The sequence below is a fragment of the Notothenia rossii genome (genome assembly GCF_949606895.1).
Source record: "Notothenia rossii genome assembly, chromosome: 4".
NCBI classification, from domain to species: Eukaryota; Metazoa; Chordata; class Actinopteri; order Perciformes; family Nototheniidae; genus Notothenia; species Notothenia rossii.
The window spans coordinates 26,707,976-26,725,852 of NC_136902.1; the positions used below are offsets into that span (position 1 = coordinate 26,707,976).

Below are 17,877 nucleotides of genomic sequence, written 5' to 3' on the forward strand. Positions count from 1 at the left end.
ATTTACAAAATCTCAAATAAACACATGTACGGGCTCAACAAACATCATCTCGTAAGATTTGATATTAATTCACCAGAAAAAAGAAGGATTTCAAGTCCACATTTTTGTGAGTCAAGGGTTATGAACAATGTCAGAAACCATGCTGTGGAAGGATTTCAAGCCATGTATCAGATCTAAGCTCACATCCAAGTAATATAATATATAAATGCTTTTTTAATTTGCTCATATCTTCTGAATGATCCCCTCCACTGTACTGGCTCATGGCAGGAAGTGTTTGATATTTCAGATCAGAGGAAGTTAAAAAGGATTTCTCTTGCCTTTATTCATATTCAAATGCTTCATGATAAATGTAACATATCTACTGACAGAGAAATGCTGTCCACCAGAGTATCTGCAAAACAAATTAATTAGAGCTATTTCCAATTGAACACAGTCAATTAAGGTTGTTTATCTGTTATTGGTGTTGGAAAAAACACCAGCAAATGTATTTTTGAGAGAAATGAAGGCTCTTTGATTTAGTAAAGAAAATATGATAAAAACCTTGTTATTCATTTATATCTGTGCTTCCTTTTTTGTAGGAACATTCAATCCGTCCCAAAAAACGTTCCCAAGTTTATTTTTTGATACAAGCTTTCTGAAGTCTGCATCACGTCTTTTACCTGATATAGTCCGAAGTCTAGCCGCAGCGTGGCGACGTATCGCGTCTCGCGGCCGCTGCGGACGTCTCGCAGCTCCAGTTGGATGTCGTGCCACTGGCCGTCCGACACCTGAACCTGATCCAACCGCAGACGCACTGGCCTGGCCGACCCACGGGTCACCGAGAACACCAGCTGACCATTTATCACCTGAGGAACACACACAAGAGAATGTCAGGAAAGGAATAAAATAACAAGAGACTGAGGCTTGTGTGTGTGTGTGTGTGTGTGTGTGTGTGTGTGTGTGTGTGTGTATGTGTGTGTATGTGTGTGTGTGTGTGTGTGTGTGTGTGTGTGTGTGTGTGTGTGTGTGTGTGTGTGTGTGTGTGTGTGTGTGTGTGTGTGTGTGTGTGTGTGTGTGTGTGTGTGTGTGTGTGTGTGTGTGTGTGTGTGTGTGTGTGTGTGTGTGTGTCTGTGTGGGGGAGTGTGAAATTGAAATCTTGGCTGCACCCGTAGACGCTGCTAATTCAATACCATTGGATGTAGAAAATTGAAGAAATATACATAATTTACGGATAAAACCTACCTTATTTTTACACGGTTGTCTTAGGGCGATAATGTTGTTTTACACACTGAATAGAACCACAATGACTATGAGACATAAGTATCATCCCCATAATCGATGTGACCGCTGTTAACACATTTAGCAACCCACGCTTCAGTTTGTATCCTGCTGTCGGGTGAGATTAGGCTTAAAATGTGCAGCATTGTTTTATGGTACAGCATAATGCTGCCATTTATGTTTTAGTGCTGCTAAAGCTCTCCAAATGTATGCCAATGTTAAAACAGAGAGGGGCAGAGGCAGAGCTGGGAATAAGAACCACTAGATAGACTAGAGGGAGAGGCACTGAAAATAATCTCTCTTCTTTGGTGTGTGTGTGTTTGAGACAAAGGGACCGAAGTGAAGACCAAGAGTGAGGAACGTGAGGGAACACATAAGAAACAGAACTGTGTGTGTGTGTGTGTGTGTGTGTGTGTGTGTGTGTGGTGTGTGTGTGTGTGTGTGTGTGTGTGTGTGTTCAGGCCCACCTGGAACAGCAGGCTGGTGTACTGGCCGGCCTGGGCCTGCAGCAGCGTCCCCTCTCGTGCTCTGGTCCTGAACACCAGGCCCAGGTACCAGGGCGTGGAGATGGTCACGTCGTTCTTCAGGTCCCACCAGAGGGCGCTGTTACCCAGGAAGCGATGGGGGTGTGACATCACTGAGGGGGAGGGGGAAGGAGAGATAGTGAATAAAAAAGTTAAATATTTTGACCAAGCAGAAATGAATTGTGTGCGTCTGAGCAATGATTGCATATATGCCCCGATAATGTTAAGAAGGATTTAAAGTCAAAACAACATGTTGTGTAATGCTAACTTTAATCAGCGGATATGACGTGTTTGTTATACTGACAGGCAAAAAATACGTGTTATAACCTTTGAACATTTAGTTTGGAGAAAATATATGGAATAAAAGGGAATCACCAATTGTACCTTGTTATTTCAGTCAGTCAACACCTTCAAAGGTTGATACTAACGCATTCAGGAATGCATCAGGAATGCATCCATCCATTGCACTTACAGTATACACTCACTTTTCCCACATACTCTAAAGGCCTGCAGCTGTGAAAGCTCAGCACTAAATGCGGAAGAAGTATAAGAAGAGAGCTGAAAGAAAATGCTGAATTGAAGAATAAGGCATTACCTGAATGGATTAATGACATAGCACTTCTGAATCTAAACTACGGAAGTACCAAAGTGTGTAGCAGCTCATTAAAACAGGTTATTTTAACCGAAGTTCATTATTTACTAATGAATGTGCCATTAGTTTAATTAGTTCTCACAAATAAAGGCCACTGAAGGTGAGAAAGAAACAGCCAATTATCTCAGTCACTGTCTCATTTGTTGTTATTATTATAACTAAGTGTCACAATAAAGGTTGGCTCTGGATGAAAATAAACTCATGTATCATCTCACCGTGGCTGCAGTCCTTTCCTCCGTACCCGAGCGGACATTCGCAGGAGAAAGTCTCCCAGCTCACATGGCAGGTTCCTCCATTCTGACAGGGGTTGGACTTACAGAAGGGAAGCTTCGCGCTGCAACCTTTAACAAGCAGCAGAGACAGTTTCATCAACTATCAAGTTCACAGAAATCTGTCAGCCTAATGTACTGTATGTCTCACCACATGCATAAAAAAGGTGTCGTGATAATATATCATGGTGTTCACGCCTCAGCTCAATTACAAAATGCAGTTACCAATGTGCATAGTTAGGGATGAACTTTAATTGTACGTTATGGGAGGAACTCAATATTAACATTTTCTCTGCAAAAGCTCTGAACTTCTCAATTTATTTCCTTTTAATAGTACTTGACTAGAAATATCACAAAGATGGGGTGTCAAACCTTATGTTTACAATCTTTCATTAATTGTTTATGTTTAGTTTAATTCCAACGACACAATCACTTTACTGTGTTAACTAGCAGCCTGGGGAAATACATAAACTAACTAGAGCTAGAGTATGTGTATGAGTCAGAGGTGGGACCAATTCACAAGTAAGTCTCAAGTCTTTGAGCTCAAGTCCGAGTCAAGTCTCAAGTCAGGATGGGCAAGTTCAAGTCAAGTCCAAGTCCTAAACTTTGAAAAACCGAGTCTTAAACAAGTCATTATGTGCTTTTCAACAAATGTAATGACATCCATCGACAGAATAATACTTAATAATCAAACTGCTCTTTCTTTAGTAGTCACATTAATCATTTAATAATCCATTTTCTCTCTGCTGGTAAAGTAACTATTTTAAGAGGGATCAGTAAGGTAAGGCTACCGTGACGGTTTGATTCAGAAGGAGTTTAATTGATAAGATCCCTGATGTTGAGGTAACCAGAATGTTTATTTCCACTGTGCACAACATGTTATAAGGGACCCACAATCTATCTTTATGCAAGGGACAATGTGCAGCGAGGCGGTCTCTATGGGCAAAAGAACATCTGAATAGATCCCTCTGCAGGTGGTACTTTAAGTTTATTTTGATGCTAATACTTTTCTACTTTTACTTGAGTAACATTTTGAATGCAGGACTTTTTATTGTAACCGAGTATTCCTATGCTCTGGTACTTTTACTTAAGTACAAGATCTGAACTTCTCCCACCTCTGGCAATAAATCCTGAGTGGTTACCAAAAAGAAACCCCTGCTCTGAAGGTTATTTTCATTTTACAAATCCTGCACTCAGCTTTGCTTTCTCCAATATCGTTGAAATGCAGATTATTTTTTCGGTTTTCGCTCATGTCTTGACTTTTTCCGACGCGCTAGCATTTCAATCCGGCTCCCCGTCTCCCTGTGGCTCTGTGTAGCTGGCCTGTACCACTACACCTGCTGTCTTTGGCGCGTCTGCCCCCCACCCTTCTTTCACATAATGGTATGATCCTAGCGTGTCCTCGCATATGATTGGCCGCATGGTGGACCAGCAAAAGTAGGAGCGGCTGAAGATTAGGCTCTCCCCGACAGGAGTCTGCTCTTCTACCGGCAGCTCGCGATCATTGTGTTGGAGACCTCTGAATTAAATGATCAAGTCACCTCAAGTCAGAAGGCTCAAGTCCAAGTCAAGTCCCGAGTCATTGGTGTTCAAATCCAAGTCGAGTCGCAAGTGTATTGTTATTTTGTCAAGTCGAGTCCAAAGTCATCAAATTGGTGACTCGAGTCTTACTCGAGTCCAAGTCATGTGACTGGAGACCACACCTCTGGTATGAGTTTTGGGTTTTTTCAAAATAAGGGTAGGATTTTGGGCATAAATGTTTCATTACTGATGTTTTTTTAGGGGGAGGGGTGTATTCCTTCGCAGTGCTGACCTGGGATCGTTCCATTGTTAGCGATGAACCCAGCCAAGTCCAGCGGCTTGCTGTCAATGTGCAGCTCCTTCATGCAGCCGATAAACTCCCTGGATCCAAACGGGAAGTTGTCAGGTACGTTCGGAACTCCACCCAGAAACAAAGGGCCAGTCAGATCCAGAGACCTGAGAGAGGAGGGGATAAAGAGGAAGAGGATTCAATAAGGTGGAGCCGAAAGAGGAATAAGAAGAAAAGGATTATCCCTCAAGGATGGAGGAGGGAGGAGAGGGATGAAGGAAGAGAGGGTAGGAAAAGGAAAACACATGAAAAGAGGGTATGAAAGGGATTGAACAAACCCGCAGATTAAGTATGTCATCAGAGGTATATTTCAAAAGGAACAGGAATCGCTTGATGTTGAGAATAAATTAGATGACAATGATGTTGTTGAGGGTAAAAGTGAAAACAACAGGGGACAAGAGAATGAGATGAGAGGCAGTAAACAAACAGGAGTTTAAACATTGAGATATATCAGGAAAAATAAGAAAAGGTGGATGACAAGGCAGAGGGGAACAGGGAGACAGCAAAGGAGGAAGTCACAGCATAAAGAGGAGACGAAAAGCAGCCACGACAGGGAGACTGAACGGGAAGCGGATGAACAAACAAGAGATTAAGTGTGAGTTACAGCAAATATCAAGAGAGAGCAAGCGTAAAGGCGGATGACAAGACCGATGGAAGACGGTGGAGGGGAATGTGAGGAGGAAGAGGCAGGAAATAACTGTTATGGGATTGCTTTAGCGGAAAAAAGAAGACAGTTGTGTTGTCGTATTTTTCTTTGCATTATCTTCCCTCCCCTCCAATGTGAGGCTTTCCTTTTGAGCTCAGTTTGTCGGCACTACATGCAGAGCCAATAAATGCCAGTGCATTATGAATTGAAGGAAGCCAGAGAGACAAAAGGCGCCTGAGTCGAGCAAACTAGATATTAAATGCGAGTTACAGCAAATATGAACAGAGTGCCATTAAAAGAAGACGTTGAGACAGTGATGGGAGGGCAAGCTGTTAACGGTGAAATACAGATGAAACGGAGGAGGAGTTTTGGGGAGTCAGGCTTTGGCCTTCCTCTCTGATCTGTCTTCTCTTGTCTCAGCCTCACTTAGCGCTGACAGAACAAAGCCAACGTGATTACAGCTCACAGAGGAGAGGCCACACATCTACGCTACGACAGGCTGCTGAACGAGTGGATATGTGTTGCGCACTTGTTTGTGTAGACCTTTCGTTTGGTAGAAACAACCTATAAGTTGACTACAGAACTTTGACAAGGTCAGATTTCAAATGTTATTGTTTTTGTCCTTCATACATGTAAGAGAATGATTGGGAGACGGAGAGAGAGAGGCTGAGAGTGATGAAAAGGACTGAACATTAATAGTAGGCAGCAAACCATCAGAGAGAGACAGACAGACATGAAGGGGTAGAATAAGTCAAAGTCGGGCTTATTAAAAGCCTCAGGTCCCCATAGATGATCCAACAGTCACCTCATCACCCTGATCTGTCCAATAGCAAAAGTCTCTGTCAAGGTTTGAGCAGGGGTTTAACAGATTAGAGAATGCTCAAATGGCATTAAATGGGGTTCATTTTAAACTGTGATCCTCTCACAAGGCTTAGACAATACAATAAGGAAATGTTATATTCTATCTCTGGAAGCAGATCATTTCTAGCTATTGTAAGGACAATGGCCCATCAAGTGAACATAGACACATTTTATCATATCATTCTCTTTGTTCCATTAATTAATTTCACAATAGGAAGTAACTAACATTATACGTGTCATCTTAAGGAACTAGGTACAACAAAAAGCAATCAAAATGGATAATTGCATGAAGAGCTAAATGTGAGATGAACATAAGGAGTAGGTCTTGAATCAAATTGTGAAGACTCAAAGTCAATGTGTTAATGGCTACAAAGATGCGGGCACATCCTTAATTGTTTGAAAATTGAAAATCTGTAATACAAAAAAATGGTATGCAATGCAAGTTCCAATATTGTATTGTGATTGGGTAAGAAACATACTTAAATTCACTAAATGCTACAGTATAATAAAGATTTTCTCAACAACTTTTGTTCTGGATGACTTGTAGAAAGTGGTGTTACGTAATTATGGTTTCTTGGGTAAACAGACCAGACTGGGTTACATCTCATGACAATTATGAACATGCCCACTGCCCTCAAAGAAGATCTGAGGAGATTTAGTTGAGCTGCAGAATTGATTGATCATTATTTATTTTACTCTCAGCAGGGGTGTGATGAGAGTTTAGAAGAGGTGAGATGCAAAGACTGGCACAGTAAAATATCTGTATCGATATGAACAGTATTTTCTCATCCTACATCCTTAAAAGCTCCATATACAGCCTGAACCTAAATCCCTTCAAAGCCAATACTTCCTTATAAAGTAATACTACCATTTATCCCTCAACATGACTTAATACCTGTAATCCAGCAACCTGTGATGTTCACACACTGAGCAGCTTCATTGGATTTCTACTTAGTGAAAACTGCCTTTGAATATTTGTTAAGCCTCCGATGAGTCACAGATGATGTTTAATGAAAGTTGTCTTTGCAAAGAAGCTGACACACATCGTTTCAAAAATCAAAAGACCAACAGCTCAGGGTTATTGACTATTCAGTGTTTCAGGCGCTGCTAGAGAGTTTTATGGAGGAATTCAGCTGAATATTTGTGTTCACTAGGCGTTTGGAGTAATCAATACCTCATAAATGGCAGAGATGAGACTTTGGAGTTAATTCCATGATGAAGTCAACATGAAACTGTATAGCAATGACACGTGACATAGTGTTATATTACATGGCACGTGTCAATGTATTACATTCTAACTCTGCCTTTGGTCATATCCTCCAATTGGTAAGTCATGTTAGAGTTATTGTTCAGTAAGTATTCATGCATGTGATATTTTACACAATAATGTGACTTTCATATTCAATCTTAATTTGCCAACAACTACATTAAACAGGCAGACAGCTAAATGCATTTTACAAATAAAATCACGAGTAGTCTGGTAGTATAACTAGCTTTATATCAATGGAAGGTAAACAGGTCATATGGGCAATGCACCAATTTTTGAAAAGCGGTCTAATCTATATGTTCATATTCAGCTGATCCTGTAGTTTATTTAACCTTTAGATGCACGAGTGACTGGACCCTACACTCTTCCATAAGTGGGTAAAAAATGACCCGTATTAGAATAATATGTCTTTTTATGTCATTTTGATCATTTTGGTTAAGAAATATCACTTGTATAATATTTAGTATTATATTTTGGGATTCTAAATGCATGCGGGTCATTTTTGACCCACTTATGGAAGCTTGGGGTAGAAATAGAAAAACTACAATTTCTTAAAATGAATAAAATGTAAATTTCAAATTTAAGTGGCATGATATCCAAAACATGTTTTTTGAGGAATAGCTGTAATACGAAATGATAAAAAAATGTAATTACATAGATACTTCAAGAAAACCACCTCACCGGGTCATAAAAGACCCACTTATGCATCTAAGGGTTAAGAAGTTGCTACTGCATTGGTTTGTTAGACCCCACAGTGTGTTTATGCTGCAGGTCATATTTGATGATTTTTCCAAGATACTGTATGTGGGGTACAGTGCTCTGACTGCAGATGCATTTGTATAATGGACCAGATGAATCCTTTTAGTTATTGTTGGGGTCATTTTTCAGCTTTCAAGCCACCACATTTTAAGACAAAAGAGGAAGAAATACATAAGGAAGATGATGGGCTGAAAAAAAGATGAACTCACTTCTTGTTGCTGGTCTGTTTGCCCTGTGCGGCGCAGCTGTAATTTCCGAGCTGTGTACCGAAGCGAAGCGACAATGCGGTGTCACAGTCGTCCACGCTCACCACGGCAATCTTCTCATCCGACGGACCCTGGGCCTCGCCGCTCATACTGCGCTTGGGCTGAACACAACAGATGATTGAAAACAGAGTACCGGGGAGCAAAAGACAAGAAACACCAGACAACATGCAAGAAACCAAACAGCATTTGCTAAATCTAGAGGTTTATATCACTGCAGTCAAACACTACACAATAACATCAGATTAGATTCAACATCTACGCTGCTACTGCACACCAGGTTAGAAAGAAAAGGGGAACATTTGAGTTAGTAACACACACTGAGGATGGGTCGGAAAATAATGGAGTAAAATAAGATGGACAACACATTCACTCTTTACTTACTGTTCGCTGGTGAAATAAAGAAATACAGAAGGAGGAACAGAAAGAAAGAGAAAGAGATGTGTATGTGCACCCTGTCACACACTCATACTCACATAGCGTGTAGCTGGCTGAGGAAATGAAAGAATATGAAGAAAATTAAAGGAGATGTGTGGCGAATATGCATGAGTGGAATGGTTTCAAGCAAACGCCCAAATGAAGGTATGCACACACTAACACCTCATCTGGATTCAAAGTGCAGTGCAAATAATGACAAGTAAAACATCAAAGAATAGCTGACAACAGAAACAGAAAATGTTAAATGGTGTATGACACACAGATGTAGACGCACCTTGTTGTAGTAGTGGATGTGCACAGTGTGCCAGTTGCCATCGCTCACACCGCCGGGCAGGAAGGGACTCACCTGGGTGGAGGATTCACCTGCAGGAAGACCCAGGGAGTATGTGTCAAAACTTAACTAGGTCATAACGATCATTTAAAGGTACATTACAAATAGATTTGTTTTAATCTAAATTGACTTATTAGTGCTGTGTTTGCTTTTTATTTGGTTTCATACAAATACATTAAGCCCTATAAATGATTTTATTTGGAAAATAATTGTTCAAACCTTTTATACCCTTCTATTTACCGCTTCAATTGGACAGGTAACAAAACATTTTTGCAAAACTTCTGTAGTTTTAAGTTTTGTTAAGTTGTTGTTGGCAATGGTTAGCAGGCTGAAGCAGCAGGAGAAATATGATGACTTAACTATATGACTGCTATTTAGGCTCTTTACTCGTTACATTATTGTGGTTTGCCATTCCTGCAGCGTGGACTCAACCAAAAAGAACACAAATCACACTGAAAGAGTGGCAATCTCTCAAAGTACCACATCTGACTTATCTCACCGAAAATATTGAGTAAACCCTCCCACCCTCCACATGTTTAGATCAAATATGTGTCCTTACCCTACTCCTAAAACATAAAGAAATGAGACATAAACTTTCAAAGAAAAACCACACATGTCTCTTTCTCTGCTGGAATATTATAAATAGAGAAATACTAGAGCCCCACAGAAACACAATCACACATATGGTTATAAGGTTTAGTACCTGTGGAGTATTTGAGCACCACTTGTCCCTCTTGGATCTCCAAGGCGATGAAGTCGTGCTTCTCATTGAAGCGTCCGTTATAGAAAAGAAGACCACTGTTCTCCAGGGTGGCAAAACTAGAAAAAGATCACAGACATAAATCCTTATAAAGATAGTGCATGTACTTTAATAGGAGTATTTATATTATGATCGTCCAAAAAACACAGTCAAAATAAATCAAGTATACTGTACGACCCAGTCACATTTGATTTCAACCAGCAATAAAAACAACTCCTGTAAGCCTCATCAAAGGTTGAGTATAGACTAGGCAGGCTGCAGGCCTCCTCTCCCTCCAGCTGCTCAGGAGAGTCATGCTTTAGACTTTTTTATAGCAAGGCCGAGGGGACATGGGGAGTCCAAGGCTGCCATGTTAACACACCCTGATCAAAAGAAGATGTTTGCTTTTTTGATACTACAGCACAGATGACACATCTTCCCTCCTGGCAACACGATGCAGAGAGACTCACACTGTAAAAGATGCCTTTATCTAGTGGCAACATGTTTCCAAAATACCCACTGCAAAGAAATATTCATCCAGTCTTAAAATGTTTTGAAAATAAATGTCTTCCTTTATGAACTTATGGCATAAACTGAAGTCCTTTGGGAAAAAACTTTCCTGTCCCTACTTTCTTGTTAGTATCTCTATTTTCCATCCTTGGCTTTAACATCTACCAGAGATCAATTTGAGAGTAACAATATCTGCATTACTGCAACACAGCAGTGTGGAGAAGAGCACTTCATCAATACTTCTATCACACTTTTATACGCCTGATATCTGAGAATGTTGTCATTGTCTAAAATAAACCCTGGGTTATTGAATAGCTAACATGTGTCCTGTTTACATGCTCCGCTGTAGTTCCAACAGCATTTTGGCATCCTATCTACTGTACGAAGATGTGATCTCTTCAAGCCATTAGAAGAAGATGGGAAAAGAAGTGAGCTTTGCAGAGTAGATGGAGACTGTGCATGGATTCAGTAAAGCAATAACGTTCATTAAGGCTCATCAGCCATGCATTAAAATGTGTATTTCTTAAATCCTCTCAGCTGAGCAGCTACTGACAACTTGAAACATACAGAAGTTGCAGCACCCTCCTACACACGATTTGCATACATTAGGACATATCGGAAACGCTCGATAAAATCTGAGGCAGAGTTACCGCTACTGAACGTCTCAAGCTGCTTTTGGGTGAAAGATGAAAAAAGGATATTTCTTTACAGTGGAGAAATAAACTGCTGTGTGACATGAATAATGAGTGAGTCCTGTTTGGCCCTAATGTGGAATCCAGGCCAAGGAGTTTAGCCAGCAGCAGACAGGAGACTAAATTAAACACTAACGTGAGGGGAACAAGACTCCCAGTCAGTTTATCTACTGTACAGTTTAGCCTGGACAAAATAATATAAACTATACCCGAAAAAATTGGATTAAGATCAAGGGCTTAATTGTCTGTCTCATGAAAGCCTCACCCACCAAACTTGAAATGCTCAGCCCTCAGCCAATCACTGCTGATTCTGTCAATTCTTTAAGAAGGTAGATGAAGACATACCTGTTTAGAAGGACATTTGGATACATGTCACTGTAAATTGTATAAAATGTAGTATTTTTCACTTCGTGTTGTGTGATCAGGTAGTTATGTTATCCTCTATGATTTTCTTCCTATCATTTGAACAGTGCCCTTGTAAAGCACTTTGTCTGTGGAAAAAGCTTTATGAGTCCATCTCACTTACTAGAACAACACACTGAAACTGCTACAATAGGGCAGGGCTGAAGTAGAACACAACACCCTTTTAAAAAGAAACCCTGATGGTAGTTGTAGCTGCTCACTTTTTCCCACAGTTTGGGAGTTTTAACAAAGCAGCCACCATTACTTCAAGGGGAGAAACGCCTCTTAAATTCTCACAAAGTAAGCTTCTCTTCAACAACGAACCAGTCACATCGTACTTTAATCCTTGACTTACAATCACTGCCAGACTGGTGGTCACAAATCAATGAAACAGATCCTATGTCATGGCTTCACGCACAAGCAAGGCACACAAACTAATTTGGCCAGAATACTATGAACAAAAGTCTCATAGCAACCAATCCATGGTGGCCACACATGCCTAGCAACAACCACATGGGCAACCTTAGCAACTATCATAAGATGACATCACCCATGGCAACCATCCCATAAGTCCACTCTTAAGGAACACTTCAGATATCCCTTGGACGACCAATCGCATGTCAAGAGGTGAATGTGCAGCAGTGGGAAAGACAAGGACTTGGCCGTCAGGAAGGAGGCGATCACTGACTTCTGCAGAGACATATTGTTTGATGTGCAGTCAAAGAGAGCAAGCTGGGGCTAGGTAATGAACTGGCTAAGCTTAAAGACATGCAGGTAGAACTGATCTCACTCACGTCTCTACAGGTTACACTTAGGTTCATATTCTTGTGATAAAACTTCAGCTGAAATGTTAATAGCTTTTAAAAAAAAGGCTAACTACGAGCCTGGTTTCCAGCAACACAATTGAAAAAATGTGCTGTAACTCAAATTTGTTTTGTTGTCATGTTTTTTGTAAGTGCGAGATAACTTTCTTGAGAGTTTTGACCCCTTCACAGAGATAGCATCGGGTCACAAGATACACAGCATTTGACTTTGGAGCCTTTGCTGGAACAGAGAGGTCTGAAACAGGAGCATGCAGGGGTGATACGATGTAAGATAAGAAGAGAGAGTGGAAAGTGAGAGAGCAGAGGAGATGTTACTGAAAGCAGTACATTGAGGGATGAAAGGGGAGAGAGAGCAGAAACCGCACGTCTACTGGAGAGGAGAGGGAAACCATGAATAATAGGATCGATCTCTGAGATGAAATAAATACATTAAAGCAAAGAGGGGAGAGAGACTCCGAAAGCGGAAGAGAAATGAGAATCAAAAGGAGTGGTTATGGATCTCTATCTGAGTGCAACTGCATGAGGAGAGATGGAGGCTGATGGAAAAGAAGGAAGGTAGCAGAATCCAAACAAAAATGTCAAAAATAGACAAGACTGAGAAAAGATCAAACGTCTAATCTACTCACGTTAAGGAGATGGACAGGTGGAATCTCTGTCTGAGGCCCCGGAACATGGCGAAGGACTTGGGTGGGAAGGAGCGGGCGGTGACGGTGCAGTATGGACGCTCGTAGCCTCCGGCAGGACACTCGCAGCGGAAACCTCCGCCCGAAAGCTCCCGACATGTCCCTCCATTACGACACAAACCCGGCACACACCTGCCCTGCCGCCGGTCAAACTCACAACGGTCGCCTGGGGGTAAAAGATAAAGCATTCTTATTATAAATTCATGACTTATACCTCCGTTCAACCTCCATGGGAATTGCAATAACACTATCACAAAATGAAAGTCAGTGGGAGAAGTCTTCAAAGAATTCACAAATTATATTGATCTAAATTATTTTATTTTATTCAAGAATCTTTTAATGTATCAAAATAAAATGATAACTTGTTTTTGTTTAAGGGCAGATTGTCTCTTCAATATCTTTTTGCCATTTTTGTGCTTTTTTTCAACTGAGACTGCAGGCAATTCATTATCATAAGCTCTGACCCCGCTGCACTCACTGGCATGTCCTTCACAACATGCTGTGTAACCAATCAAACCAGGGCAAACAGAGCTTTACTTCAAATGTAAGTTCAGACCCTAAGGCGTACGTGCTACATTTGAATCATGGTTGACCTAAAATATTGTGAGGACTATTATTAATATCATTAGGATGGAAGAATGAAAGGAAGGAATAACTTGAACTTAGTAAACATCCACACGTCCTGTTGGACCAACAGAGTACGATCTGAGTCTGATAACTGCAAGCTGTTACTGTACTGTAAGTTAAGGTGGCTTTGAGATAGTTAGTTCCTTTAGCTGGATACGGTTGAATTCAATTGCTGCTAAATGAGTATAACAACAGAGTTACCCCCTGAAAGACCCTGAAGGCAGGGCATCCTTATCTACACACAAACAGTAGATACGTTGATTTTGAAGCTATTTTAAAATGGTCATACATTCGGAAATGCAATCACCGTTATTGCTATTGACAGGACCTTGAATACGCATTAAAGCCTTCTGTAGGTTTTGAAGAAAGATACTTAACTTGAGGGTCTTGAAATTGCCTCAATCTATGAAGCTGTGGTTGGTTTTCCATGTGAACTGCTTAAGAGATCGCTGCTGGTTGTGTTTCAGGCAGTGAGCTGCACTCAGCAGACGCTTCAAATGTAAATGACTTGATTAAACTATGGAAACAGCAGGGAGCTGATTCCTGAGGAGCAGGAGTCAGAGCAACTGTTGTAGACGATTAACCTTACAATACTTTAAGTGAACAAAGAATAGAAGTTATACCAAAAACAGCTGGACAAATACTCAGTGTACTGTATTTTAAAGTGTATGTCTGCAGAAGAAAGGGGGCAAAAAGTATTTTCCTGCAATCTGCAAATCTGTTTCTTCAGTGTGTGAAAAAAACAACACAAACAAATCTGCGTACAAGAATAAACACTGATTTGGCTGCCAGTCAAACAAGGGCCAGTCTGAAGTATCTCGAGAGTGAAAAAACACCCACACAACCCACACAAACACACGGATACACACATACACACAATCACCCACATAAAAAGGTGTGTAGGAGTATTTGTTTTTCACCTTTCCTTGAGCATATTTGGACACACACATTGTCTGACATTAAGCAGCTGCACAGAAACACACACACCCAGTGCACTCCATATAAACACAGCAGACATGGTTTATAACTAGCCTTCAGACACATGCCTCCTCAAGGATTCATTTAACAACCTGCCTACAGCACGCACACACACAAAACACAACCACACAAAACACAACCACATACAGCAAAATATCAGGAAAACAAATCAAAATGCATTCTCATTAATAAAATATGCAATACAAATTTATTTTGGTTTTCAAACAAAGATGATCACACCTTCAACCTCTCTAATATTACGCTTGTTTTCAATTTATTTCTGTTTCTCACACACACACAAGCACAAACACACACATCATTTCCCCCTGCCCTCAAGGCTGTCGGGTTTTATCATGTAGCTGTCTCTGTTGGCACTGTTTGTGCTGCTTTTAAATGCCAAAATGCCCCCTGGCAGGGTCCTCACAGCCACACACAAACACACACACACACACACACACACACACACAATCATAAGCAACCAGACACACAGATGACGAACAGTGATCAGTGATTCAGCTTTCCTCATGATTGTTTGGACACAAACAATATCTGACATACACAAGACATGGACACACAGACAATCTCTGAAACACAGTCTGCACGCGCCCGCCCACACACACACACACACACACACACACACACACACACACACACACACACACACACACACACACACACACACACACACACACACACACACACACACACACACACACACACACACACACACACACACACACACACACACACACACACACACACACACACACACACACACACACACACACACACACACACACACACACACACACACACACACACACACACAAATGAACAAGTCATAGACACACAGACACACTGATGCTGACTTTGTGTGACACATACAACACAGACTGAACCCCACAGTGAGATTGTTGGAGAGAATCAAAAGGTTTAACATGCTTGAATTACATCAGTCTATCCTCCTCTATGTCAGGGATAAAAACTGCCAAAATTGAACATGCTCAGCTTTGAAGATAGCGAGCAAAGTAGGGTATTATTTTACTCAGGATTCTGCTCGACATTTTGGGCAAAATGTAGAGAATATCAGAATATAAGATTGGTTGGCCCTGATAATGGCACACAACAACAGAACAATATTCAACTATGCAGCATTGGTTAGGATTTTTCCCCCATATTTGATCTTTCTACACTAATTCTCTTTTTTCTCCTTCTCAATGCTCCACCCAGTGTTTCCCACACATTGACTTGACTTGGGTGTAATGCCCAGGTACTGTATGTTAACCTCCGCCCAATTGGGTAGTGCTTGCAAAACATTTTTATATTTTTTTTAATCAACCCTGATAAACGACACTCTCCAAAATGAATCAACTGTTGGCGGCAGGACGCTGTCTCGCTCCCTCAGCTGTCTGGGACGGACTCACTGGGGGAAACGGGTGCCATGCAATCCGCTCAGCTGGGAATTGATCCCAGTTTGAGCGACACACTGCTGCATTGGCTGCAAGGCATGGAGGGTGTTCACACTGTAACACACTGGGTGCTGTGCCACCAACTGTCAGGCTCCAAGTGCCACACTACGCACACACCAGGTTAAATCAGAGTGTGACGCAGAGTAGCTCCGTCTCTACTTCTCCATGCATCACTTGCTCACTTTATAGTCATCTGTCCATCCTACGGTACATCACTTCGCCACGCCACATCTCTCCTCATGCCACCGGGCAGCCGATATCTGCCAGATACTGCCTGACAAACATACTCCCTCACACCAATAAATCAGCCTGAGGAAACACACACACACACACACACACACACACACACACACACACACACACACACACACACACACACACACACACACACACACACACACACACACACACACACACACACACACACACACACACACACACACACACACACACACACACACACACACACACACACACACACACACACACACACACACACACACACACACACACACACACACACACACACAATAGCCCAGGGACATTAGAATGATCACATCTGTCTGTCCTTGTTAAGCTTTTTCTCATCTTTTCTCCCCTCTCACATTAAACGTATACCTCTATGTAAGTACACACAACAGGGAACCAATTAAATAGAGAAACACACACACACACACACACACACACACACACACACACACACACACACACACACACACACACACACACACACACACACACACACACACACACACACACACACACACACACACACACACACACACACACACACACACACACACACACACACACACACACACACACACACACACACACACACACACACACACACACACACCCTGTCTTTGTCTGTTGCATCCCTGCATCCAGACAGACCCTCCTCATTAATATTAAAATAAATAAGTAGACATTAACACTCATGAATTATGCTTGTGGTGAGAGTTAAACACACACACACACACACACACACACCTACAAAAATCAAATGCTGGCTTAATTATGGACGCCCAGTTGAACAGAGGTTGACAGACTGGCATGAAATATATTGAAGCGGGAAAATGGACAGAAACACACACCTGGGTGCCCACATAAAAACTGCAGAACACACACAGACTAATGCGAGACAGTAAAGCAGACATGATCTCACACTGACTGAACACAATGCTCTCATGTCTTTTGCCCAGACAGTGTGAAGGCGTCCACTTCACAGAGGCTCTTAGAAATATCTCTAGGCAAAGGAAACACACAAAAAGTCACCTTAAGTGTGTTCAGCACATCCTCATTCTGCTCAGCATGCAGACTCACATGGACAAAACGGGCAAGCGAATACTAGAAAAACTGTGTGTCCGACAGAAAGATGGCACTTTGAAATTCCAGATCTGTAAAACCCCAAATTTGAGAGGCTGTAACCATTAAATATATTATAATTCTGTTTGATAAATAACTTAATTGAATAATTGATTGCAAAATAGTTGTTTATGACTTTCTTATCAACCAAAAAGCGTTATTATGTACCTATTAGCCTAATTTATGTTGAATATATTTGCCCTGTAAGCAGGAGTCCTCGAAGGTGTGTCTAAATTTCAACCAGCTACAATATTGAAATGCTGCTTACAGGTGGATGCATCAGAAACACGTTGAGTGGTGTGTGATCCCAGTTGTAAGAGCACCATTTTGGATAACAGAAGTGCTACTTTGTTTGTAACACTTCTGTTGTCAGTCAAATGTAGAATGCTTTTATATGTAATAGGGTATTATACATCAAAATCTCCACCGCACACATCCACAAAGACTT

At 41.3% G+C, this 17,877-nt stretch overlaps 1 protein-coding gene across 1 annotated transcript in view; it reads right to left on the reverse strand.

Annotated features, from left to right (window-relative positions):
* Positions 1 to 17,877, reverse strand: part of celsr3 (cadherin, EGF LAG seven-pass G-type receptor 3) — a gene marked incomplete at its 5' end in the record, with an annotated part of 95,015 nt that overhangs the window by 48,127 nt on the left and 29,011 nt on the right. Inside the window, 9 exons of the mRNA XM_079673636.1 lie at positions 660 to 845; positions 1,725 to 1,894; positions 2,649 to 2,774; positions 4,516 to 4,679; positions 8,315 to 8,472; positions 8,845 to 8,859; positions 9,081 to 9,169; positions 9,841 to 9,956; positions 12,931 to 13,153. Coding sequence (XP_079529762.1) covers positions 660 to 845; positions 1,725 to 1,894; positions 2,649 to 2,774; positions 4,516 to 4,679; positions 8,315 to 8,472; positions 8,845 to 8,859; positions 9,081 to 9,169; positions 9,841 to 9,956; positions 12,931 to 13,153 — 1,247 coding nt within the window. The remainder of the gene's footprint in view (positions 1 to 659; positions 846 to 1,724; positions 1,895 to 2,648; positions 2,775 to 4,515; positions 4,680 to 8,314; positions 8,473 to 8,844; positions 8,860 to 9,080; positions 9,170 to 9,840; positions 9,957 to 12,930; positions 13,154 to 17,877) is intronic.